General features: G+C 43.1%; 2 protein-coding genes across 3 annotated transcripts in view; one reads left to right on the top strand and one right to left on the bottom strand.

Annotated features, from left to right (window-relative positions):
• Positions 1–9,940, top strand: part of Opn3 (opsin 3) — a 30,807-nt gene extending 20,867 nt beyond the window's left edge. Inside the window, exons 2-4 of the mRNA XM_041635280.1 lie at positions 4,940–5,259; positions 6,811–7,062; positions 9,229–9,940. Of these exons, the coding sequence (XP_041491214.1) occupies positions 4,940–5,259; positions 6,811–7,062; positions 9,229–9,492 (836 nt within the window). The 3' untranslated portion in view covers positions 9,493–9,940. The remainder of the gene's footprint in view (positions 1–4,939; positions 5,260–6,810; positions 7,063–9,228) is intronic.
• Positions 9,933–25,751, bottom strand: part of Kmo (kynurenine 3-monooxygenase) — a 34,425-nt gene continuing 18,606 nt past the window's right edge. Inside the window, exons 7-15 of one of the 2 annotated variants that reach the window (XM_041635278.1) lie at positions 25,526–25,691; positions 22,443–22,514; positions 21,776–21,897; positions 18,558–18,705; positions 16,978–17,035; positions 14,823–14,905; positions 14,110–14,211; positions 13,963–14,022; positions 9,933–12,573 (exon numbers count right to left, since the gene is read on the bottom strand). In XM_041635278.1, the coding sequence (XP_041491212.1) occupies positions 12,394–12,573; positions 13,963–14,022; positions 14,110–14,211; positions 14,823–14,905; positions 16,978–17,035; positions 18,558–18,705; positions 21,776–21,897; positions 22,443–22,514; positions 25,526–25,691 (991 nt within the window). In that variant the 3' untranslated portion in view covers positions 9,933–12,393. The remainder of the gene's footprint in view (positions 12,574–13,962; positions 14,023–14,109; positions 14,212–14,822; positions 14,906–16,977; positions 17,036–18,557; positions 18,706–21,775; positions 21,898–22,442; positions 22,515–25,525; positions 25,692–25,751) is intronic. The other variant, XM_041635279.1, reaches the window with a different exon arrangement.

Below are 25,751 nucleotides of genomic sequence, written 5' to 3'. Positions count from 1 at the left end.
GTGAGTTGTAGGGATCAGAACTCATGTCCCGACACTTGTGCAGCCATCGCTTTACCCACAGTTCCATCTCCCCAGCTTTGCTTTGTGTTCACATTCCCATCAGCTCACAAACTCCTCACACTCAACTGTTCAAAACGTGCTTCTCTTATAGCCCATCCCAGTATTTCCCAGGCTGAGGAAGCCCCGCTCCCTTGCCCTCCTAGGTCCAGACTCAGCTGATTAGCGCCTACCTCGCTCCTGCAGTTGTTTGCACAGCTGTGTCCTGCACGCTAAGAGATTGTCGTCAGCATTTGTCAAAGCTGCCAGCTCCAGCGGCTGGCAGTGTAGGCATGGTGTGCGCATCTCCACTGAGAGTTGACTTGGTAGAGTCCCAGGGTCCTCAGACCCTTCCAGCTGCTCCACTGTTCTTCTTTTCAAGTATCTGGTTCTCCATTTTCTGTCCCCTCTGCGTTCTTCTCTGGTGATCTGCCAGTCCCTCAGACACTGCTTTCCTCTGTCACCCCTTCTCCCTCTTTACAAAGGCCTGCTCCATCCCCTTCTCAATTAAAAGTCAATCTGACTGTGGAGTGTGGCCATTGAGGAAGGAGGGGGCTTCCAGGATTATGGCACAAGGTAGTTTAAAGTGTAGATGGAAATACAAAAGAAATGAATACCATTTCAAATTACTATTGAAGGCCGGTCAGACAACTCAGCAGGTAAAAGCACTTGCTACGAAGCCTCATTTACCAGAGTTCAACACACCAACCCACACATAGGCATCAGATGGGGATTTTCCCCTAAAATCAGAGGACATACCTAAAACCCGTCCATGGTCAGACAGACAGCAATTTGAGCAGGCCAGTGTCAAGTAATGGGGAACTCCGCTGGACTGAAGAACTAATGAAGGAATTCTCTGCCTGTCCATCTGCTGGTATTCCAATAACAGGTCAGTGTGGCCCTACAGGACCATGGCCTCTTTCCAGGGTCTAGGTGAGTGTGCTGCACTCGTCCCTGGTCTGGTATGTTGTATAAATCGTCAGAGGTTTTCTGATGGTTTACTAAACCCAGGTGCTCACGTTCCCTTCTTTGGGAGGTTTGCAGGTGGTGCTGTCTTACTGTCTGGGCTGTTACATATCAGTCTGTTTGTCGTGGTGAGTGCTGGGCAGGAGGTGGTGAATGGCAGGTGGTATCTTAATGTAAATAGGCACAGCCATTTTGCTTCTGTTTGCACTCATAAAGGAGCCAAAAGCTGTTTTGTAAAATGGGCAGCAGGGGGCTTTCATACATAACTTTGCTGGTACAATACAGGTTTCCTTAAAGGGATTAATTATCCCAGTTTATACACATACATGATTGTGTTCGGGTTATTTTTCTCCCTTACCCTCTCTTGGCCTTCCTCACTCATACTGGACTCCATCCTCCTCCTCAGAACCTACCCCCCTTCCAGATAGTGCCCATGAGAGAAAACACATGATATTAAGGAGAAAATGATAGTTTTGAGGTCCGAATTGGGTTCTCAAAACAGCCTGCACTGCTGGCAGTACCGGTTTACTCTTCCGAGCCACAGGTGTCTTTTTCCAATAGCCACACACTAGGTAGCACGGCTGTCACAAAGCGTGATGATAGCCGATGCCTTCTCTGCTAGCGGCCACTTCTTTTACATGCCATGCTCTTCTTTAAACATGTACTACATGAAATAACGAGAATCAACACCAGATGACCCGCTGAAAGGGCTGGTAAGCAGAGACAAGACAGCCCATCCACCCTTCCCTGTCCTCCTGAGGAATGCTCTAGGAATTAAATAGAATGCAACATTTGATGTGGGATTCCCTTCTGTATGATGTGAATATGTTTTATTACCCTTGGTTAATAAAGAAGCTGCTTTGAGTCTATGGCAGCAGCGAATAGAGCAAAGCAGGAATTCCAAGCAGAGACAGAGGAGAAAAGAAGGCAGAGTCAGGGAGATGCCATGTAGCCGCTGAAGAAGACAGACACTGGATGGAAACTTACCAGTAGGCCACAGCCATGTGGCGATACACAAATCAATAAGAATGGGTTAATTTAAGATGTAAGAGTTGCTTAATAAAAATTCTAAGCTATTAGCCAAGCAGTGTTGTACTTAATATAGTTTCAGTGTTATTATTTCGGGTCTGGGCAGTCAGAAAATGAACGAGCAGCCCCTGTCAACAAAAATGTTATCTCTCTGAGACAGAATGTATGTATTCAGGTGTGTGCACGTATGTGTAGGTCAGAGGTCAGCATTCACTGTCCACTCTGCTTTCTACCATGTTTTGCGAGATGGGGTCGCTTACTGGCCTGAAGTTCACTAAGGGGGCTATGCAGGGTAGATTGCAAGCTCCAGGAATTCATAATCCACGCTTGTCTCTATGTGCCACCATGCCTAGCTTTTGTTTGTTTGTTTGTCTATCTTTTTGTTTTTAGAGATTGGGTTTCTCTGTTGCTTCAGAGCCTGTCCTGGAACTAGCTCCTGTAGACCAGGGTGGCCTTAAACCTTAAGGATCCACCTGCCTCTGCCTCCCAAGTTCTGGAATTAAAGGCCTGTGCCACCACTGCCTGGCTATGCCTAGCTTTTTATGTAGGTCCTGGGAATCAAACTCAGGGTCTCATGCTTACATGGGAAACACTCTGCTAACTGAATCCTTCTTCCCGGTCTACAGTAAATATTTTTTGCTCAGAACCCACAGGCGTGGTGGAGAGACTGCTAATATGTCACCAGGGGGCTGTAGTTTAGGTCATTTCGATCCGGTCACCCTGAAAGACCTGTCAGATTACAGCCACTGTTCATTTATCCACATGTTTTGTCCAGGAGGATCCGAGCCAGGCAGGGCTTGCTCCCGTCGTACCCACCCTGAGTTGGCATTAGCCTGGAAAGGTACTGGATGCTGGGGACTGAAACACCTGAAACTTACTGTGCTTGCTAACACACAGCATGCTGAAACCAACAGCAAAACTGTACTGACACTGGAAAGTCTTTTACCTAAACAGGCTAAAAAGGAAATCTACCAACTTCCAAATCCCCGGCTTATCACCAAGGTGGCGGTTCCACACTGCCGTTCTGTTCTGTCATCCTGGCAGCACGGCTGTGTCCCACCTTCTGTCCTCGCCCTCTCCTGGGCTTGAGTTATTCCCGACTTCTTCTTTCATTGCACTTCACTGGTTTGCTTTTTGTTTTGTTTTGTTTTGTTTTGGTTTTTTTTTTGTTTTTTTTTAAATTTATTTATTTATTAAGGATTTCTGCCTCCTCCCCGCAACCGCTTCCCATTTCCCTCCCCCTCCCCCGATCAAGTCCCCCTCCCTCATCTGCTCGAAGAGCAATCAGGGTTCCCTGACCTGTGGGAAGCCCAAGGACTGCCCACCTCTATCCAGACTGGTTTGCTTTTTGAACGTTTTCTCAGACTTGCAAGCAGACTTTCAATTCTGCAAGGCACTGCAATCCAGGGGACTTCATGCCTGCTCTAGCACCGTGATTGACATGTAGCTAGGCAGTAGCTGGTTGCTAACGGAATGGATGAGTTACACATGAAGACGATTGTCTGCCTGTGCCCACTTCCTATGCCAGCGTGTTGCTTTATCCCTGAACACGCGTTTATTTCTCTCTATGTGTTGAGATTTACAGTTCACAACAGTGAAACTCTTTGTACCAAATTTTCTTGCCTATGGAGAACGAAATAATATGCAACATGAGTTAACGACAAATTCAAGGCCATGATTTAGTATTTGAAGTTAATTATAAAATTAAATGCCATTATATTTAATAATAATATTTGTAAACTCAATGAAGTCAACTGTATTTTAAACATCAACTTACTATGTGTTAACTAGGCTTCTAGATGTCTTTCTTAAAGACTAATTAAAGGGTATATCATTTGTGATGTGAAATTTTAATAGACTAAAATTACATTTCTGAGACAGCACATCTAATTTACGCTCAGAATTCCTTAGTGTAATTTGAATTGAGGTACACCACTTGCTTTTGGTCACTGCTCTCTAGGGTCTTTTGGTCAGGAAATAGTAAACCCTCAGTTATCTGTTCAGAAATTCTTACTGACGCCATGTGTATTAGACACTGAGAATAATGCTGCTCCTTCCCCCTGCCACATACAAAGCTCAGGGTTCAAATGAATGTTAACTGCGCGGCCCGAGTCCGAGGCAGGTGTCGTGTCTCTTCATCTCACACTTTTCTAACAACAGAATCACAAAGTTTTATAATGTGAAGAGATCTTCAGTTTTATGAAAACAAAAATCCAGGGCCTAGAGAGACTGTCTGAATTTTGGAAGCTAAGCAGCAAGGTAGTGAGAGGGCTGGGACCGGTCCCCAAAACTCTTAACAAGTCCCCCCTCCACCTTCTGGCTGCTTCCTCGAAGACCTGTCGTGTTTTCCTTCTGAGAGCTGCTTTGTGGAACCTGGGGCTAGCCCATCACCTCGGGCCGCGAGCTCTTCTCCAGGTCTGCTCATAGGCTGCGCCGGTTACTGTAACAAAACCCTTGGCAAAACATTTTAAAGGAAAGAAGGGCTTATTTGGGCTGGTGGCTTTGGGGGGTTTTTCAATGTCTTGGTGTGGAAGGTGTGGTGAAAAACAGCAGCTCCTATCCTGGCGGGTCCTCCAGTCACGTGACACAGCAGAGAGGTGGGGTGAATGCTGGGGCCACCTGCTTTTTTTCTACCCTTTCTCTTTGGCAGAACTTTGTGCTGAAGCTACATCCTTGGGTGCAGGGCTGACTTTAGGGCTTTGATCTTTGTCCTACAATCCACATTTTGTTTTGATTCTACCTTTCCAGTTGATTTTCCTGGGGAGCCTGGTTTGCCATCCCTCTAAATCTCTTGCTGTTTCTCAAGCTTCCTATTGGCCCCAGGTTCTCTGTATAGTGTTTCTGGTGGAATGTGTCATTTTCCTGTGATGTCTCCCTGTTCACCTTACTTCTCTTTCTCTTCTTGCAGGGTTTGTCTCCATTACCACCCTCACTGTGCTGGCCTATGAACGTTATATCCGTGTGGTACATTCCAGAGTGATCAACTTCTCCTGGGCCTGGAGGGCCATTACCTATATCTGGCTCTACTCCTTGGCATGGGCAGGAGCACCTCTCCTGGGCTGGAACAGATACATCCTGGACGTACATGGACTGGGCTGTACAGTGGATTGGAAATCCAAGGACGCCAACGACTCCTCCTTCGTGCTCTTCTTGTTTCTTGGCTGCCTGGTGGTACCCATGGGCATCATAGGCCATTGCTATGGTCACATTCTGTATTCCGTTCGAATGGTGAGTTGAAGGCTGCAGATGTCCCTTTCCAAACCATCCCCACATCCATCATTTGATGTGAAAAGAACCAAACTCTCCCTATATGATGAGTTATTTACCCAGGGTTGAAAGACTCAACGGGACTTAACGTTTGGTAGAACTTTGCACTGTGAATCATTCCCCAAGCAGGTCACTGAGGGATGACATTGGCTTTCCGTACACCAGCCTCTATAACCAAAAGCAACAAGCAAAAGGCAAACAGACAATACCAACCCCCAAACTTACATTTTGCAGCACTCTCAAAAGTTAAGAATTCTGAGGGGGAAAGGTTATAATTTCCATAATTATATTCATTTTAAGATCACATGAACCCACTTGTCAGAGACTAGTAGAGCTGGAAAGGACTGGAACACGTACCAAGCCGGTTCATGTGGGGACCAGGCAGAAAGAGGCTGCAATGACCGACACAGGAGGCACAGCTGCACATCACCTTTAATTTCAGCTGTGTGAAATTTCCTAACTGCTGTGTGTCAGGGAAAGACATGGGAGTGGATGCAAGGGACAGACTGAAAACAGGGAAAGTGGTTAAAAATGAGCTTTGCCGTCAGCCTATGTCATTACCTTAGCAGAGCACCTCATGCAAGTAACTTGCCTGCATCACGAGTTGCAGGCTTCTCTCTTTAGCATGTCTGGCATGGCGTAAGTCCGTTATCTGGTTGGAGAATTTATGAATCAGTGCTTTGGGCAAAACAGTTTCCTCAGTCATGAAGAGATTGTTTCCATTTGACCACAAGCCTTTTAGGCTGTGTTTTAGGGATTTGAAGCTCTAGATAAAAATAATGTATCTTAGCCTTATTAAGTAAGTTAAAAACCATTAAAGGGAGCTTGTGAGATGGTTCAGTCAGTAAAGCAATTGCTGTTTAAGTATGAGGGATTGCTTTTGAATCTGTAGAATCTATGCAAACCCAGGTACAGTGACGTGATATTTATCTGTGACAGCAGCGGTTCTATAGCAGGATAAGAGGCAGAGACAGGAGAGTCTCTAGAAACAGGCCAGAGAAACCCAGTCTCATCTCAGACAAGGTGGAAGGTGGGAAGCTACACCGGATGTTGTCTTCTGAGCTCCACACATGTGCTGTGGGTGTGTGTGCCCATCCTGCTTCTTCTCCCCCTGCTTCCCCCTTTTTCACCCCCCCCCCCAAATGTCCTCAGAAGCTATTTAGATCAAACACGGTAGGTTTTAGTTGAAGGAACTGAAGCCCAGAAGAGAGAAAGGCTAGGTCAAGCTATAGGTCAGAAGTCAGTCCGTCTCCTGTCTCTTTCCATGAAGGCAGGACACACAGGGTGACTGCTTATCTGCTTAAAAAGAAAAGTCCAAGCCGGGCGGTGGTGGCGCATGCCTTTAATCCCAGCACTCGGGAGGCAGAGGTAGGCGGATCTCTGTGAGTTCGAGACCAGCCTGGTCTACAAGAGCTAGTTCCAGGACAGGCTCCAAAACCACAGAGAAACCCTGTCTCGAAAAAAATCAAAAAAAAAAAAATGAAAAGTCCATCCTTTCTTCACTCCCTACAGCTACGCTGTGTCGAAGATCTCCAGACAATCCAAGTGATCAAGATCTTAAGATATGAAAAGAAAGTGGCCAAAATGAGCTTTTTGATGGCCTTCGTCTTTCTCACCTGCTGGATGCCTTATATCGTGACCCGCTTCTTGGTGGTTAATGGCTACGGACACCTGGTCACCCCAACCGTGTCTATTGTTGCTTATCTCTTTGCTAAATCGAGCACTGTGTACAATCCAGTTATCTATATCTTCATGATCAGAAAGGTAAGCTCTGGAATTGACTTGCTTTCACCCCGGGGAACAAATAGAAATAGGTTTCATGGGCTGGAGAGATGGCTCGGTGGTTAAGAGTACTGGCTGCTTTTCCAGAGGATCTGGGTTCAATTTCCAGCACCCACATGGCAGCTCACAACTATCTGTAACTCTGGGCCCAAGGAATCTGAAACTCTCACACCAATGTACCTAAAATAAAATTAAGTGTTTCAAAAAGGAAATAGATTTTATGTGGTATGACAACTTAGAACAGTATCAAGGATAAAATAAATCTAAAGAAACAAAATCCCAACTTAAGAATTTTGTATTAGTGTGCTGGGGAGATGGCTCAGAGGTTAAGGGTGCCTGTTCCTCTTCTAGTGGACTAGATTTTGAGTCCCATGTCAGGTGGTTCACAGTTGCTGTAATTTTGGCTCCAGGAAATCCAATGCCCTCTTCTGGCCTCTGCAGGTATCAACACACATGTGTTCACACACACACACACACACACACACACACACACACACCATATACATACATAAACAATAAAATAAAGAGTCTTTTAAGAAAGAAATAAAAAAAATCAAAGATTTAAGAAGAAAGGTAGAATATTCCCAAAGGAAAAAAGCAGTTATAAAATCTACCAATATATGTATAGTAATTGTTAAGCAATACTTCTTAATAGTTAGTTTACAAGAAAATAGTTTGTACATACTACTAATAAACGTTATCACTCAAATAATAATTAAAGGTCCTGATGATTCTGACTCCCATTAGTCCACTTTACACAGTAATCCTGAGCAACACAACAGACTGTCAGAAGCAAGTGGGAGTCCTTCTTCCCATAAGGAGCTGAATGTGAGGAAGCATTCTAGCCGACAGACTTCGCTCAACACCAACAGCAATGTATCTCGAGCACTGAACTTGACTTGTAAAATGGTGATTTGCTGAGTACATCATCGATTTTTGTTTTAAAATATTAATGTAAGCTAAATGTGCCCTGCATATAGTTGGTGGGGACACTATAGAACCTAGAAATCAATGTATCTCTTTATTGGTGTTTTCTGACCTGCGAAAGCCCTGCATTAAACAAAAAGGCTAACATGTTGACTTGGCATATGGATATTCTGTACAAAGGCTAACATGTTGACTTGGCATACGGATATTCTGTACAAAGGCTAACATGTTGACTTGGCATACGGATATTCTGTACAAAGGCTAACATGTTGACTTGGCATGAGGATGCTCTGTTGGCTGCAGTTGACTTAATGCTTAGCAAACATCTCAGCCTTTTAGCCCAGTGACAAAGAAGCAATATCTGTTATGAGGCCAGAGACTGTAGATGGCGCAATACCTCATGACAGGTTGTTTTCTGTGCAGTCAGTAAATGTCCCCTGTACTTTGTGGTACTCGTCTGTTTGACCTTGGTCACTCAGGCTCTTGTAGAAGTGGAAGAGCATGGAGGAAACCCGAGAGGGTCTCAGAAACATGGAAGAAGCCCTTGCGCTGTGTCTTCAGATCTCAGCCCCAGGGCTGCTCACTGAGTACTTAACCGCTGAATTCCTTAAATCTGAAGGTCAAGCTGCCCTCAGAGAAGGTTCATATACATTGGAACCATGGATACCACAAAGGATTAGAGTATTCTTTTTTTTTTTTTATCTAGTGAACAAGAATTGTAGTACATTAAAGACCAAACGTCAATGGGGGACTTTGGTAGAGCTGAGCATTACTGGGTGACTTCATCCCATGCCATCTAATGAGAAAGGGGGTGGGGCTCTGGAAATGACAAGTCAGAGGACCTGAGTTCAGTCTCCAACACATACAAACAAAGCCAGCTGTGGTGGTGTCTGTAATCCAGCACTGAGAAGATGGACGTATGTGGGCCACTGTGGGCTCGCTGGCTAGCCAGCCTAGCCTAAGAGGCAAGCCTCAGGCCCCTACCTCAAAAGACAAGATGTATGTCACCTGAGATTGGCTTTAGCATCCATGTGCATAGGTGTATACATGTGTACACACACATACACACACACACACACACACACAGAGAGAGAGAGAGAGAGAGAGAGAGAGAGAGAAAGTCTCAGCTAGTTGTCTTCAATTTTACTCCAGATTAAGGATCACTTAACTGATTAAGGATTCATTTAATAATTGGCTTTATTGCTCCACTTTTCTCTGCAGTTTCGGAGGTCCCTTCTACAGCTCTTGTGCTTCCGACTGCTGAGATGCCAGCGGCCTGCTAAAAACCTGCCAGCAGCTGAGAGCGAGATGCAGATCAGGCCCATCGTGATGTCACAGAAAGACGGGGACAGGCCAAAGAAGAAAGTGACCTTTAACTCCTCTTCCATCATCTTTATCATCACCAGTGATGACTCCCTGTCTGTCGATGACAGCGACAGAACCAATGCGTCCAAGGCCGATGTCATCCAAGTTCGTCCTTTGTAAGAATGGGAGATGGAGTCCTGTATCCATTGCCACACATCTATACTAAGGACTGCCCTGGAGTCCTCACTTGGCACAGTAACAGCACAACCTTGTGGCCTGGCAGGAAATCCGAACTGACTACATGTTGTCTGTCTTGAAGAACTGACTGAACAAGACACATTATTTTTCATTCAATGGGTGCTTCACAACATGAGAAACTCCTGGTGGCACAAGATGAGCATCTGGCACCATCGTCTCCTATGCCAGGATTTAACATTCGAATGACCATATTTGCCAAAGCACATGATACATTTTGTTTCTCCGATATATTTCACTGTGTAAATAAATACTGTCTCATCGACATGCGTGCAATGGCTGGGACATCGGAACTATGTTACGGTGTTGGGTCCTATTCTGTGTCATGCTGTATGTTTGCCCAATTCAATTGATTAAGGAGGTAATAAATCAATCCCTACTTTTATCTGAAAACCTAAGGCTCTTGTCATGTGTGTTGTATGACTGTCAGGGCATCAGGTTAAAGAAGCAAGTTCCAGAAGACACTTTAAGAAGCTTTGTAGAAAAGCAGAGAGACTTCATGCTGGTCATGCGGATGGTTAATGATACCACAGTGGAGAACATGCATGGGAAAAGGAGTGTTAAAGATCTTTTGATACCTCCATGTATCCTTTTCAGAAATTAGTTTGGCAAATTCTCCTTTCCTTTGGATAATTTCCTAATATTTTATCAAAAGTCCTGCACCTACAGAGGAGTTCCCAGTAAACAAAGTTACATTCAGAGAGGGCTGAAAATAAATGTTTTAGTGTCCTAATACCATGCAGTATTATTTAAGTTTTAGCACATTTATTTATTATTGCACTCATATCGTATTGTGCATATGGAAATCAGAAGACAGCTTGTGGGGAAACATTCCTCTTCTGCCACCAGGTGAGCCTCGGGGATCGAACTCAGGTCATCAGGCTTGGCAGCAAGCACCTTCTCTCACTGAGCCACCTCTCCAGCTTCATATAATGTGGTTTTAAATTCTCATCGCTTATCAGTAGACTCCTGGATCACTAATGGGCCATGTTAGTGAAGAGGGCATCTTCGCATGCATCATTGCCCATACCCGGAGGAGAACAGAATATACTACCCCAAATGTGCTCCATTTCGCAGGGTTACCTTGAGCGGGAAGTCACTGAGAAGAAATGACAGAAGAAAAGTGTCCCCACCCACCACTTGCCAAAGTGGCCTTAGGATTGCTACTCCAGGGCTTCCCGTCCTTTGCCCTTGTCTTTTTATGGCTCTGTAACTTTACTTCTTGTTGAAGATGACGTAAACCAGGGCTTTCTATATCAGCTTACGTTATTTTTAAATGTACTAGATGTTTATTTTAGCTCATTCCCCACAACATTATGTATCACATAGATTCCCCCCTTTTAAATATTTTTTAAACTTAAAATAAAATTACATCCTTTTTTGCCCTTCACTTTCTTCCCTCCGATTCCTCCCATGCACCCCGTTGGTACTAATAGAAATCATGGCCTCTAAAGGTTTTTAATCATGGGGGTTAGTCTATACATGGTTATGTACCCATGGGCACAGGAGCCCAGGGAAGCCAGAGGCGTTGGACCTCCTGGAGCTGGAGTAATGGGCAGGTGCAAGCTGCCTGACATGGGAGCTAGGACCTGGTGCTCTCTGCAAGAGTGGTGCGCACACTTGACAGCTGAGCAATCTCTGCGGCCCCTAAGCCAGCTCATTTTCTGAGTGTCTCCCACGTGCATATGAAATATACATGTTTCTAAACTGTAGTTTGTTTCCTATTGTCAGTCTGCCTGTTATAGTAGCCACAGCCAACAAACTTAAATAAAAGGAACAATGATACTGTTTGTTTATTTTTGCAATGCTAGGGAATCTAACCCAGGGCTCTGGACACGCTAAGTAAGCACTCTACCACTGACCTACATCCCTTTTCCACGGAAACAATTTTTTTTTCTTTCCTTACACACCAAACCTAAATTAATAAGGCTCAAGGACATCTTTGAGACTATGAAAAATGCCAAATTGCTTCATCTTTATCACCCCAGTATTTCCTACATCACTGGTATTATAGCTTTCAAAATTAATAATATTTGAAAAGAATTTTCAAGTGTACCAGTCAGCCTACTGAAAGAAAAAACAGCGTCTCCATATCGCGCTTCCAAGATGAAGTTAACGCTCACAGTGTGACATTCAAGGCACCGCTTCTGTGTCTGAAATGGAATGAACTGTGTCTCCATGGGTCTGTAAGACAGCCTTCCCATCTCCTCTTCACTCTTAGATATATTTCAGTTACTAATAACAACCCTTTCTTATTCTTCACTTAGGATGGCATTAATAGCCCTTTCTTATCTTTAAAAGGTAATAATTCTGCTATCTGAAGACTGGGGAATAGAACAGATCCATCCGGGAACTCTTTGAAACACCCTGCCTCTCGTTCACACCCCCGGTTTTAGCAAGTGCCTTGTTCCTGGGGTTAGGCAGGCCCCATCTACCGCTACAAAGAGGAAGCAGCACACTAGGCAAGCTGTGGTTTTCAGTTCTAAGTATTGTGGCTCCTATAATGTCCTGTATAGAAAAAAAGAAAGAAAAAAAAAGGAAAAAAAAAACCTGTTTTTGAGAAGTGAAAGAGGCCTCGGTTCTTACATTTTTAAATTTAAATGGACCCAGCCCAAGCATGCAAAGTGATGGAAACACTACAAAAAACCAGCAGCAGCATTTCCCTTTGCTCGGCAGACACAAACATTCTACAGGAAACTTAATTACATGCTGACAATTATTTTCCAGTAGTGAATTAAATGTGCCAAAGTAAACATGCTTCTTGTCCTTAATTTTGGAGAAAGAACAAATACTTGCTCCTCGGAACCTTGACGCTCTGGGTTTGTCCTAGTGACTCCATGGAACTTGCTGGAAGATGCCTGCGCTTCTATTCCAGTAGTCAGTGGTTCCAGTCCATGCCGGCCTTCTCAAGAATTCCAGAGGTCTCGGGGACAGGTGGTGCACAAGTAGGTAGGCACTTCCAATGGCTATCAGGGATCCAAGGACGAAGAGTCCTTTGTTTATCACCTGCAAGGATGGCAAAAATCCAAAACTATTCATCTGGAGGTTGTATCTGGAGATAAACTTCTTTCCTACATCACAGACAAGAGTGCTGTTCTCTTCCTCTATTACAGACAAGTGCACAGGTGTCTTCCCTCATCACAGACAAGAGTGCAGTTCTCTGTTGCTTTTAACTTGAAGCAGCAACTTGATTGATTGACCTCTCTTCTGCCCCTGCCCTGATTCCCGCACACTCTGCCTGCTTGGCTCTTTCTCCTTGGCATGTTTGTCTGTCTGAGGCCAGGGACACTATTTTATTTGGTGTATATGTATGTGTGCTGTACAAATGTAGGAGCTGCACTTGCCAGTGTGCACACACATAGAGGACAGAGATCACTGTCAGGTGGCTTTCTCTTTCTCTCTACTATTTATTGTTTTGAGACAGTCTTTCACTAGCCTCAAAACTCACTGTTTTGAGGAGCAAGTCCCTGGAATCTACCCTATCCCACCCCTAGAACAGGGTTACACATGTGTACTGTGTCCAACTCTTTTTTTATTTTTTATTATTTATTTATTTATTAAATATTTCTGTCTCTTCCCCGCCACCGCCTCCCATATCCTTCCTCCTCCCCCAGTCAACTCCCCCACTCTCATCAGCCCGAACTCTTATGTGGATGATGGGGGTCTCATCACAGGCTCTCATGACTATGCAGGAAGTACTTTACCCACAGAGCAATCTTCCCAGCCCCTATTTTATTCAGTTATATAGAGGTAGAGCTTACAGGTAGATCTTGACTCTTTCTGGCCCATTCTCTATACGACAAAGCTATTGACCTAAAGTGTTTAAGTCTTTTTAGGTCTCTCAGCCCTGCATAAGCCAATCTTCTTATTTCAGTGGATGCTGAAGTCTCCACTTACCTCCCCAACTTTCATCTGATCATTTTTACACCCTGGACCTCCTGGCTAGTGTATCTTCATCCTTCATTTCCTAGCCTACACCCATATTCTCCTTGCAGTAGCCCCTGAAGTGTTCTCCACCATATCTGTCCACATTTCCTATGAGTTCCTGAGCCACCTGTAGGGTAGACACTACATCTTGTTCATTGAAGTGTCTACCTCAGTATATATGCGTCCAATAAAGCCATCGACAGATGGAGTTAGAAAATTTTCAAAGCGGTCTGGAATCTGAATTGCATTTAATGGCACCCCTGGGTCAGCTTCTCCAAATGATCGCATCACTGCGTCCCACCAGAAAGGGCTTTATGAGCCAGTGATGCAATTCTGTCTAGTTTTACAAGTTAAACTCACAAAGATGCCACATAATGCCGAAGTCCAGAACGGATCTCAGTGTGGATGCAAAGTAAAAAGCCGAGAAATAGCAACACATCAAGTTTTCAGTAGTCAAATTCTTCTGACCTTTTTCTGCCACTGCCAGCGCAGCACAGCCTCGTGGTATCTTATTCTGGTGAAGGCAACCTGCAGGGGAATTTAAAGAGCCTCTGCTGTATTCTTTAGGAGCTAAACAGAGGGAGAACAGGGGGGAATCTTTAATACATTCCTTACCATGGTATAGAGAGGTATAAAGGTCGATGGCATGATAGCATGGAGAAATCTATTTAGGAGCCTCTGGAACAGGAACCACCTGGAGTTGACATGTGCTCGCATCTGCAATGACAGGCGTCTTAAAGAGAGAACCTTAGGTGAAGCCCCTCAATTCCTGCACAATGATCTGCTGCTCGTCTTCCCTCACAGTTGTCGCCAGAACGGATGCTAACACAAGAGTTAAATAAAACCCCATTTCCGCAATCGTCACTCCCAAGCGCTCCCAAGAAAGCTTAGGAGTACAAGACATGGCCTTGAAAACATACAAAACCTAGTTACTCAGAAGACAACTGCAATATATGTATTTAAAAAATCTGTTTCAGCAAAACATTTATTGAACCAGAATTTTGAATGACCTGTAAGCTCAAAGGCTTGATTCATTTCTGTTGCCCCCTACTGAACTGGCAACATTGTTTATGGCAACAAGGATTACTTACAGCTGCCTCTGCCCTGGTTGATTTTATTTCTAAGGACAAATGTTGTGTTAAAGTCAACTGACTTTTACCATGTTAGTGTGCCTGTGTGTATGTGCGTGTGTGTGTGTATATATGTGTGCTTTGGTCCACACATATTTTCATGCAGCATGTAGGAGACAGGGTTGGAGCCAAGGAAGATAAAAAGACTGCGAGTCTGTTTGTGGACTGTGGTGTGTAATGGAGCCAAACTTTTCTCACCTCTATATAATTGTACATAGACAGGTCTGAAATTGCGTGGTCATCTGGAATCCTAAATCTTGAGAATTCAGGAAGGCACAAACCTAGAAACCAAGATTAAATAAAACATATATGTGTTTAAAATAATATACAGAAAATATGCTGGAGAGAGGGCTCAGTGGTTAAGAGCACTGACTGCTCTAACAGAGGACCTGAGCTCAGTTCCCAGCACCCACCTTGGTGGTTCACAACAACCTGTTGCCATGTCTTAGAAGATCTAATGCCATATTCTAGCCTCTGAAGGCACCTGCACATACATGCCACACACTCACACACAGACATACACACACAGACACATAAATACATCTTTTTTAAAAAGCAAAATAAAATCTTTTAAAAAATGCTGATCTCCTGCTAAGTCAAACTAAACAGTGTTTCTCCTAGCAACATTCTAATCTTGTAAAACTATTGATAACCACAACAATCTACAGTTATTGAGCAATGTCCACTGAACACTGACATCTTGTGGTCAAAGAAAGGTTACGATAAAACTAATAATAAAATATTGGTTGCTTAAATCATCATTTCCCTTATTCCACAAACAAAAATAATTTTGTGATGTTAATTTATATTGAGAACTTACTGGATTTAGAATTACCACAGAAACACATCTCTAGATTCATGTCTATAGGGAAGATGACAGAGAGGTAGGACTGATGAGGAAAGACACACCCTTAATGTGGGCAACATTATCCAAAGGGCTGCTGTCCCAAGTGAACAAAAAGGAGAAAGTGGACCAAGCACCAGCAATTCTCTTTGCTTCCTGACAGCAGGTGCAATGTGACACACACTTCTGCCCCATGCCTTCCCAGTGCCATGAACCATGACCCTCGAACTATAAACCAAGGCAAACCTTTTTCTCTTCAAGTGGCTTCTCTGGTTACAGCAACAAGTAACTGTATGTGTTCACATGACAACTTTAAACGATGCTCAATCCTTCCCTTTTACTATATATTTTTTGTGTGTTTCTTTGAGAGCTTAGGTGTTTCTGAGGCAAAGGCTGTAGGCAAAGGTGGGTACCCGAGGTGGAAGGGAGACAAGAACGGTACACACAACACCCTGATTTGCTGCTCTGAACTCTTATCTGTGAGTGGGTCACTGCTACTGGGAAGTGGTCAGACCTTGCAGGCATGAGGCCTACCTAGAGGTCCCTGAGTCACTGGAGGTATGCCCTTGGAAGGGACTGTGGATTGATTCTAGTTCTCCCTGTCTTTCTCTGTCACTTCCAGAACAGGAGGTGAGTGCCTTTTTCTCTGCTGTGTCTCCCCACCATGTTTCCTATTCACAAACCAAGGGCGAGGGGGTCAACTGATCACAGGCTGGAACTTCTGAAACTGGGAGCCACTGTTGTAGAATGTTATTTTAACTAAGCAAAGATGAGTTACATTTGTTTATGCTGCAGAATATGACTTTAACTGTGTAAAGATGTGTTACATTTGTTTCTGCTGCATTTGTTTAACGATGTAAGGACGTGTGTTTAATTATGTAAGGATGTGTTGCATCTGTTTCACCTTGCCTGCCTAAGGCACCTGATTGGTCTAATGAAGAACTGAATGGTCAATAGCTAGGCAGAGAAAATAAATAGGAGAAGAAATCTAGGCTCAGGAAAAAAGAAGAAGGAAAAATGAGAGAAGAAGGAGGAGAGAACAAGGGACATACCTGGGGTAAGAAGCCAGGCAGCAGTCAGCCAGACACAGAGAAGCAGTGGAAGTAAGCTACACAGAAGTAAGAAAGATAATAAGCTCTGAAACAAAAGGTAGATAAAGAGAAACATGTTAATTTAAGTTAAAAGAGGTAGCCAGAAATGTGCCAAAGCTAGGCTGAGCATTCATAACTAATAATAAGTCTCTGTGTCATGATTTGGCAGCTGGTTGGTGGCCCAGAAGAAAAAGTCTGCTACAGGCCCCAGCAAACCTTTTCTAAGTTGACTATTCCAGGTATTGTTGTGGTAATGGAAAGCACTTTCCTCCATGAGTCCTAGGCTCCTCTGTCTGGGTGTTCACTCTGTGGGATAGGCAGTGACTGTGGCAGAGATACTATTAGAGCGTCAGTGTCATAAACAGGCCTAGAGCTGGTCATCTGGGCTTGTCTATGTCCCCCTGAGAAATATACTTACTAAGATCATTATTGAATTTGTCCATTAACTCATCAAATACCAAACAGTCTTCAAAGCCCTGAAACAAGAAAAATGGGTAAAAATAAGGCATAAATAATGAAATACTTCATAGTAATTATAAAGAGAACTAGTACTGGTGGGGACAGTGCACAGAGAGCTTCTCATCTGATACCTGATCATGATGCAAAGACCAGCAGCTGGATCCTCATGCTGTCTTTGCCTCACTGATCTCATTATAATGAGTATAATGATTTGAAAATGAACAACAAAAATTTTTTAAAGACATCTGTGATTTTGGTGGATCTCAATGCCTCTTTAAGAGTAACAATTACATGTCTTTACCATGAGTTAGTTGTAAACTATTTGAGTCTCTAAGATTCATGTTCAGAACGATTGAATGAGCTGAGCATATAATTCAATGGTTGACTTTAGGTTCAGTTCCCATTACTGCTAAAAAAATATTAATGATAAGATCAAATTAATTTAGTTTCTATAACTCAAATTTAAAACAAATTCTGAACATGAAGAACTTGCAAAATTTGTAAGGTCATACTAAATGCAATGAAGAATAAGAACCCTGAGTAGTGAATTTCCATTATCTACAAATCCAAACTACAGTTTCAGAGACAATGTAAAAATATGTAAAACAGACTTTGCACATCAACTACAGTGATTGCATTTGAAATAGTGAGTGTACTTTTCAATGAGTGTCTGCAAATTCTTTATGGTATAGGAACTTTGACATAAGGGATGATGTATAAGGAAGGCCAAGACAACAGTTATAAATTCTTACCTACAATAATTTGTTTTTCCTCAGTACGTGTTGGGGTAGACACTAGTAAAACTTTAGTGTTAGAGATGAAACGTGGGTGCCAAGTAAGTTCTGCAGAACACATTGTGGAGTGAATCCCGGAGGTAAGGGCTGAACTACTTGCAGAACTCCCGCGTTTATCCACAGGACTGTAAGTGATATTTACTTATGTTCTTATGAAACTAAGTGCTTGCAGTTGCTTTGTAGGAAAGTCACAAGCTGCTTTTACTTGAAACAAAGTTCTATCATCAAAGCAATATATGACTAGTGATTGCTAAACTGCTATCACATTATATATATATATATTATTAATGTCTTGCATGTATGTATATATATATATATATTAATAACATTAATAAGATTCTTGATATTAACATTTAATATCGGAGTGCTATAGTTTAAAATTTTCTTTCTAACCACAATACTAAAATTTCCATGAAAGTAGTAGTATCAACATTTAACCAGTTTGGGGTTTTAAGACCTGCCAGTCATGTTAGCTGTCTCCACATTAGGCTGTAGACACAGCTCTCAAGAAAACAGGCCGCCATACCATATGTTATGCTTTTCTCCGGAATGGGTTATTATATCAGACAATCTGGGCCCTTGATGGAGTTGACATTAGTCTGACTGGGCAACTGGGCTGATGAGGGAAACGGCTGTGTTCTTGGGACTGTGTGGGGATGGTTTAGATGGGGTTTCTATTTAGGATTTAGTATTTGAGACTGATGTTGGGATGATCCAGGAACTTTCCTACAGGAAAAGAACTCACCGCATTCATTCCTTGCCCGAAAAATGGAACAATGGCGTGAGCTGCGTCCCCCATCAGCACACAGTGTGACTTCAGGTGGAAGGGAGAACACTTCACTGATATCATGGGCTGGGCAGGCAACAGGAAGAAGTCTCTCAGGAGGGCTTGTCTGCGGAAGAAAGCAATCAGAATATGAACAGGATACTTGGGGTTAATCACTGCTAAGTTCTTTTACATATTGGCTTCGTTGCCTTGGTATTTTGATGAAAAAAATGACAATGACAACAGTAAAACAGCAAATGGGGGGTTGTAGTTCAGTAGAAGATTGCTTGTCTAACATGTTTAAGGTCCTGGGTTCAATTCCCAGAACCAGGGCAAAAAAGAGAAGGGAAATAAATTCTGCTATTCCAGGGCTAAGGAGACGGCTAATTTGTTAAATGATGGCCGTGCAAGCATAAGAACCTCAATTCAGAGCCTTAATTCCACGTAAGGTCAAGTACGGCAGCACTCATGTGAAACACAGGGTGTGCCTGGAGTGTATGTCTATAATCCCAGCACTAGTGGGAAATAGAGAAAGAAGGACCTCGGGGACTGGCAATCATTCTGCTGCCAGAATTGTGGAATTTATTCCCTGTGCTACAATCGATATTTTCTTATGTTCCTACAAACCAAGATGTTTGCCCATGCTTTGTAGAAAAGATGCACAAGCTACTTTTATTTGGACTATATTTCAGTCACCAAAACAATATTTGACTAGTGAGTGGCTCAATCACCTATCCATCACACCCCAGGTATTCATTCGCCTCTCTGGCAAGCCAGTCTAGCCAATCAACAAGCTTCAGGTTCAGTGAGAGACCCTGTCTCTAAAAATATGGTGGAGAGTGACTGAGAAAGACACCCATTATCAGCCTCTGGTCTCCAGAAACATGCATATGTGTGTGGGTATACGTGCATTTGGACTGCCCCCCACGTGTACATACAAACATGTACACTTAAACCATAACATGTATACACACATAATTACACTGTTCTCATTACCACTGTGTGTGGTAAGGCTAAACACATACAAAAGGATAAGTCTGGGAGCATTTGCATAATTGGAAATATGTCTATCATATATGTCATAAAAGCATTATTATGTACATGGACCACAGTGTTTTAATGTATTGTTGTATTTTAGGCTATTTTCAAATACAATCGTGTATTTTAGACTCCTGTGTAAATACTGAACAAATGCTGCAGTGTATTTTACTAGATCACAGCAAATGAGATTAATGTGAATCCTTATTTTATCTTAGGAAATCAATAACCACAATCAAAATCATGTCTGGGGAGGTTGGAATAAGTTGGCCAATGGGTTCGTGATTTTAGTTGAACTGAAGTAAACTCATCATCTGTTGTTGACCGTGAAGATTAGGGTAGCCACAAAGAAAAAGCCTGATATTTGTAAAGCGTCAAGAGAGGTTTTCTAGAAAGTATAAATACAAAAATACGGAATGTCCTCAGTAATCTAACGTCTGAGGGCAGCAAGATGGCTCAGCAGGCGAAGTGCGTGCTCCCAAGACTGAGGACTTGAGTTCAGTCCCCAAAGTGACAGAAAGCAAGGAACTGACTCCCTCACATTGTCCTTTGACCTTGGCGTGCACACTGCATGCCACAGCGCCCTCCTTTCGACAAATAAAATAGTACATAAATGTAATTTAGAAAACTTTAAAAGAATATTAAATACGGCTAAGGATGTAAGAAGCAGCCACGGAACAATTTTAAATGACACAGGAGCTCAATTTGGTGTGCAGACAGGTTCTCATCAAGGGTAGAGAGCTGTAGGTCTCTGTAGACCAGGAACCTGGGGCAGCTGGCGCTTGTCAAGCCCTACTGGGCTGGGGCTGCACTTCACATTTTGCATAGGTGGCTGTGGGTTTTATAATTCAGCTCTCAGAAAGGCACCTTGATAATCATCTCCAAGGTGCATGTTGGGAAGTTAGAGGCAGACTGGGTTGAAATCTTGCTGTGGACCAGGCCTGGAGGCACATGGCTGTGTTTTCTGCACCAAAGGCCTAGGCATAAGGATTATGGGTTCCAAATCAGCAACGGTTGCAACAGGGAGGCCGTGTCTGGGAAACAAAAAACACCTGCTTCTTTTTGGCCTGATTGTGCCCCATGTTCCGTGTGTGAAATCTGAATCCTCAGCACCACGGCAGTTGCAGCCAGGAACAGGAGGTGATTCACTCATGAGCATGGAGTCCGGATCCAATCAGATTCGTGCCTTACAAAATAAACCCTAGGGAGATCCATGTCCCTTCGGTCACAGGAGTTCTCACAAGCAGAAGGCCTTTTCCGTGAGCCAGGAACCAGCTCTCACCAGACCCAAATCTGCTGGGGCCTTGATCCTGAACACGTCGACTTCCAGAGCTGGGAGAAAAGCTTTCTGTCACGTCTAAGTCACCCAGTGTATGACAGTTTTGTTGTGGTAGGCCTCGACAGGTCACACTGTTTCCATAGCAAGTGTTCTATCTCCCTGGAGAGGACACTGGAGTGAAAAGTGAGCTAGGTGTTGGGTCTATGTGTTCGCGTGTGTGTGTATGTGTGTTTGTGTATGTGTGTGTGTGCGTATGTGTGTATGTGTGGTATTTGGGGGCAAGCAGAGTCCTTAAATGAGAACACACAGCAAAGTCCACATGGAGGGGGATGCTGACATGGGCCAGTGAGCAGCCAATCACAAACCAGCTAGCTAGTTAATTCACTCAGCCTTGGTGGGGCAGAACTTAGTCCCTGTGGGCCCTATGCTGAGCAATGTATAGGATAATCTTATTTAATCTACAGCAACCTGCCCAAAGTAGGTAATATCATTCAGCAGCATTTCACCACAAGGAGCCCGGAGCATAGGAAAACACACGGCTAGGAAGGGACAGGCCTGGGACAGGTATCTGTTATGTCACATAGTTGTGTATCAAAAAAAAAAAAAAAGTCACCACCAGCCTTGTGGCAGGCACACCAAGCCCGAGGAATCCAAGAAAAGCCTAGGGACACTGGCGCTTGTGTTCCTGGGATAAACTGGACAGGATTTTCTCAGAATCTCCACTCATAACAAAGAGCCCACTTAGACTTTTGCTTTAATGCTGGCTTCCAGAGGCTGCATTTTAAAAACAATTTTTAAAAAAAAGTTGAGGTAGTTTTGTTTGAATTTGGAATAACTCAAACCAAAGACAGGAAAAACACAATTTCCCATGGAGACTTACTCTCCCATCAGAGGGATGGCATCTGGAAAGTTCTTCTGGAAGAAGTTCAGCACATCGTAATTTGTTGGAAGGTTTTCAAATTCTTCGAAGGGCATGAACAAGGTACATGTGAAAGATTTGTCCTGTGAGGGAGAGGGACAGTTGAGAGAGAAGACCGTGACGCTGGCACTCAGGGCCCTCGTGGGGACTAAGGATCTCCTGCAGGAGACTATCCAAGCCAGCTTTGTCCCCTTTCCCCTGGAGGAAAGCTCTGCCATGTCTCAGGGACTCCTTGCTTCCTGAGTCACCAGGAAAACTGCTACCATGCAAACCATCCATGTTCACCAAGCAAATATTGCAGTCCTTGGATTGTTTACATATCGTTTCATGTGATTTTTTTCCTCCTCTTTTGCTTCCTCTTCAGATAGTGTTGATCCTATGATAGACAGCAAGAGGAAGGAAACGACTACCACAGAACACAGCAAGCTGGATAGATAAGGAAAAAACTCTGGAGACGAACGAAAGAACGAATACACATACACTAATGTCCCGCAGACCTTAAAGACTGGAATTCTAGAATAAAACATGGCGAGCTCAACTAGGTTACATAAATGCCCAACACAAAAGTAAGTCATAAAAATATTAATTATTAAGATGCATAAAAAGCAGATAAGAATTTGTACGTTACCATATTTGGAAGGGCAATCATCATAAAGGCATTTCTAGGCCAAATATGAAGACAATTAGGTTCCATAGCATACTGTAACAAAGAACACAGGCTCGATTAGCAAGCAGCTCATCTCTACCGTGACTGCATTGCTTCCACAGTCACCTAGACCATGCCCACGCATAGGGCGCATTGCACGCGTGTTACTGCATGAAGTACACACTGTCTTAGATAAAAGTTTGGGTTCTATCTTTATACGTTCAAACTTAAGCAAGTTTCTTTAACTATTTATTTCAAGATTTGAGACCATACTGTAATAAGATATTCTTTCTCTTTCACCCTTTCTACACACAGAAACATGCATGTCGATATACATATGTATGTACATAAAGTATATGCACATGAAACATTTATGTGGGTAGATGTTTATGTGTGTGCGATTATGTGCAATAGTTTTACATTTTATAGATGGGACAGGAAAGCCTTGAGTTCAAGTCTTCAGAACAAAACTGAAGGAACAGCAGTCTCCCAGATACCCTTGTAGCAGCCAAGTCATCGTGTCTTACAGAGGTTGTGTCTGCCTGGCTTTGCTGTTCTTCTGCTCTTTGTTGTTGTTGTTGCTTTTGCCCCAGAACCCTAAACAAAGTCTAAACCATAGACACTGAAATGAGTCAAGCACCTAACTGTTTAATTTCAAAGATTACACAGGGACTAGAGTGGACAAGAAAGTACAGCTCCATGGAAAGCCAAGTCACTTCTCCTTAATAAAGAGGGAGGAAGGAAAATATAGGAAATACTGGGTTGATGTGTAAACGGCTAAAAGGGGGCCTTGTATAGAAGATCAGAGCACAGAGGAACTAAGCGGGGAACAGCAGGACTTTGGTACAGCTTCACAGGCTGAGCAAGGTGGAGGAGGTAGAGAGGCCCCTAGCCCTTGGAGCGAATGCCCTGCTTGTCCCTCCTGCCAGCTTTTGTATTTTTCTCCTACTCTCTCATCTCTGCAGAACTCTAAAAGGTAAGACAAGGAGGAAAACAACAAGAGAAGCTAACTTGGTTTCTTAACACAGTATCAAAGGTCAGAGTTTGATTAAAATAGCGAGGAAGCCAACATTTAGGTTCTGGCTTCCTCACTGACACAAAGAACGGCTTGTATACCATGGCAAATACAGTATGCTACCAAGAATACACGGAAGTTCATAAATAGTCCTCGGGTCTAGAAAACAACCTTTAAATCCCAGCTTCTCATTTGAAGTCCCTCAAAACATAAATCCTGTTAGTATTCTGATTGTTCCCAAACAGCTCTGAGGGAACCTTGGGGTGTGAAAGGAGAGAAGGAAAGACTGGAGGGGCTGGAGGCTGGAGAGTGCTGTGAACTGGTCTTTCGGGACACGGCGTGGAGATTGCACCCAAACACTCGCAGCATCTGTGGCTGTTGGCACAAGTTCTACACCAAATCAGGCCATCTTAAATTTCCACCTAGATAAAGGAGATTTTCGGGCTTGGTGCTTTCCTGAAGAGCCTCAGGCAATTGGTAAAAATAGAGGAGGGAAATTCTTTCTTCTTTGAGGGTGTGGTCACTGGTAAGTTTCCCACGTTCCAATGGATGATTCCCTATCCATGCAAGTATGAACAGCACTAACTGGGCTTAGTGTATGAAAAAGAATAAAAGGAGGAGGAGGAAGAAGCGATGAAGTCAGGAGGGGGATCTGTTGAGAGAAGAGAGGGAGTTATGTCATTGTGTACATGCATAAAATTCTCAAAGAATAAAATAAAATATGGGCTTTAAGGTAAAGCTAAGTTTGCAAACCTTGAAGAATGAGAGGAATGGAGATGTTTTTATAGTAATACTCAAAGGCCTTGCATCTAGTCTCTCTTCCCACTCCACACTTGGGAGATGGGCCACAAGTTACACAGTAAAAAAGAAAGAGAAGAGAGAATTGAAAGGGGCAAAAAAAAAAAATCGAGGGCATAAACTAGGCTGATTTTACACAATGATCTTATATTTTCTTGAGTTTTGATTCCTAGATTTTACTCAGATACAGAAAATCGCACATATACATGGCAAGAAAACAAGAGTAAAACTGTGTAAGGGCCAAAGGGCGAGGAAGAACGAAGGGCAGAGGCTGCAGGGAAGAATATGCTGAGTGCACAATACATGTCCATAACCTTTAGTATATAAACAAATGCTTTTAGAAGAGAAAAATTTTAAAAATGCCTAGAATTGTTTAGGGCTTCTTAAAATGCCCCTGTATTTGGGTCATATTTGTCTCAAGATAACTGCTTGAAAAAATGAGACCTTGAAGAAAAGACTATTAATTATTACTAATAATTACAGTGGCTGAAACGTAAGGAGGTAAGTGACTATATCACAGCTACTTTATTGTGCACTGTTCTGCCTACATTAGGGCTGGCTTGTCAACAGACCCATCTCACCCTGGAATCCAGAGTTATCGGGTCTCCAAAGGTAAGGTCAGGATCCTCATATAACAGGTACGGGGAAATCAGTGGAATGATTTGACGACAATGAGGAAGAAATGGAAAGACAATGAGATGTTAAAATTATCTATTTGATCCGGGCAGTGGTGGTGCATGCCTTTAATGCCAGCACTTGGGAGGCAGAGGCAGGCAGATCAATCTCTTTGAATTCAAGGCTAGCTTGGTCTGCAGAGTGAGTGCCAGAACAAGTTCCAAAGCTACACAGAGAAACCCTGTCTCGAAAAACCAAAAAAAAAAAAAAAAAAAAAACAAAACTTTAGAATGGGTGTTTTGGATGCAAATAAAGCATTCGATGTTATCTGCTTCAAATAAGTTAATGTTCTTATATTGCCTCTGTTAGTATTTCCTTTTCCATAATAAGTTTCTATGTTTGATTGTGACAGACTCAAATAATTTTGCTTTATTTTTAAACATAAAATTTTATATTAAAATAATTTCATGCAAAAATTTCCATAGCACTTATCTGCTTCTGGCATAGCATAGTAATGGAAAAGGGGAATGAGAAAAATATAATTTAAATCTCCTTTCAGAAATACATTATTAATCTACTCCACTAGCTCTCTTAGATGCTCCTATGGGAGACGGCTATGGGAAGGGAGAAGACCTACCTCCCCATTCTTAGGCGGAATTGTCAGCTCCATGTACCCATGCGGGATGTATTGCTGACTGTAGTCAAAGCGAGGCTTCTTCATGAGGTGGGCTCTGACCATTGAATAGGCTCCGTCGCATCCTACAATGAGGTCATAAGTGACATCTCTGGGAACTTGGTCAGGTCTGAAAAACAGAACGAACCATTCCCCCCAGCCAACAAAAACATCTAGTGAAAACGGTAAT

Source organism: Microtus oregoni, unplaced genomic scaffold (assembly GCF_018167655.1).
Source record: "Microtus oregoni isolate MIOR12 unplaced genomic scaffold, Mior012 000047F_ref0000412, whole genome shotgun sequence".
In the NCBI taxonomy this organism is placed as follows: Eukaryota; Metazoa; Chordata; class Mammalia; order Rodentia; family Cricetidae; genus Microtus; species Microtus oregoni.
Note: the sequence above shows the minus strand (reverse complement) of the source record. Positions and strands in the feature narration are given on the sequence as shown.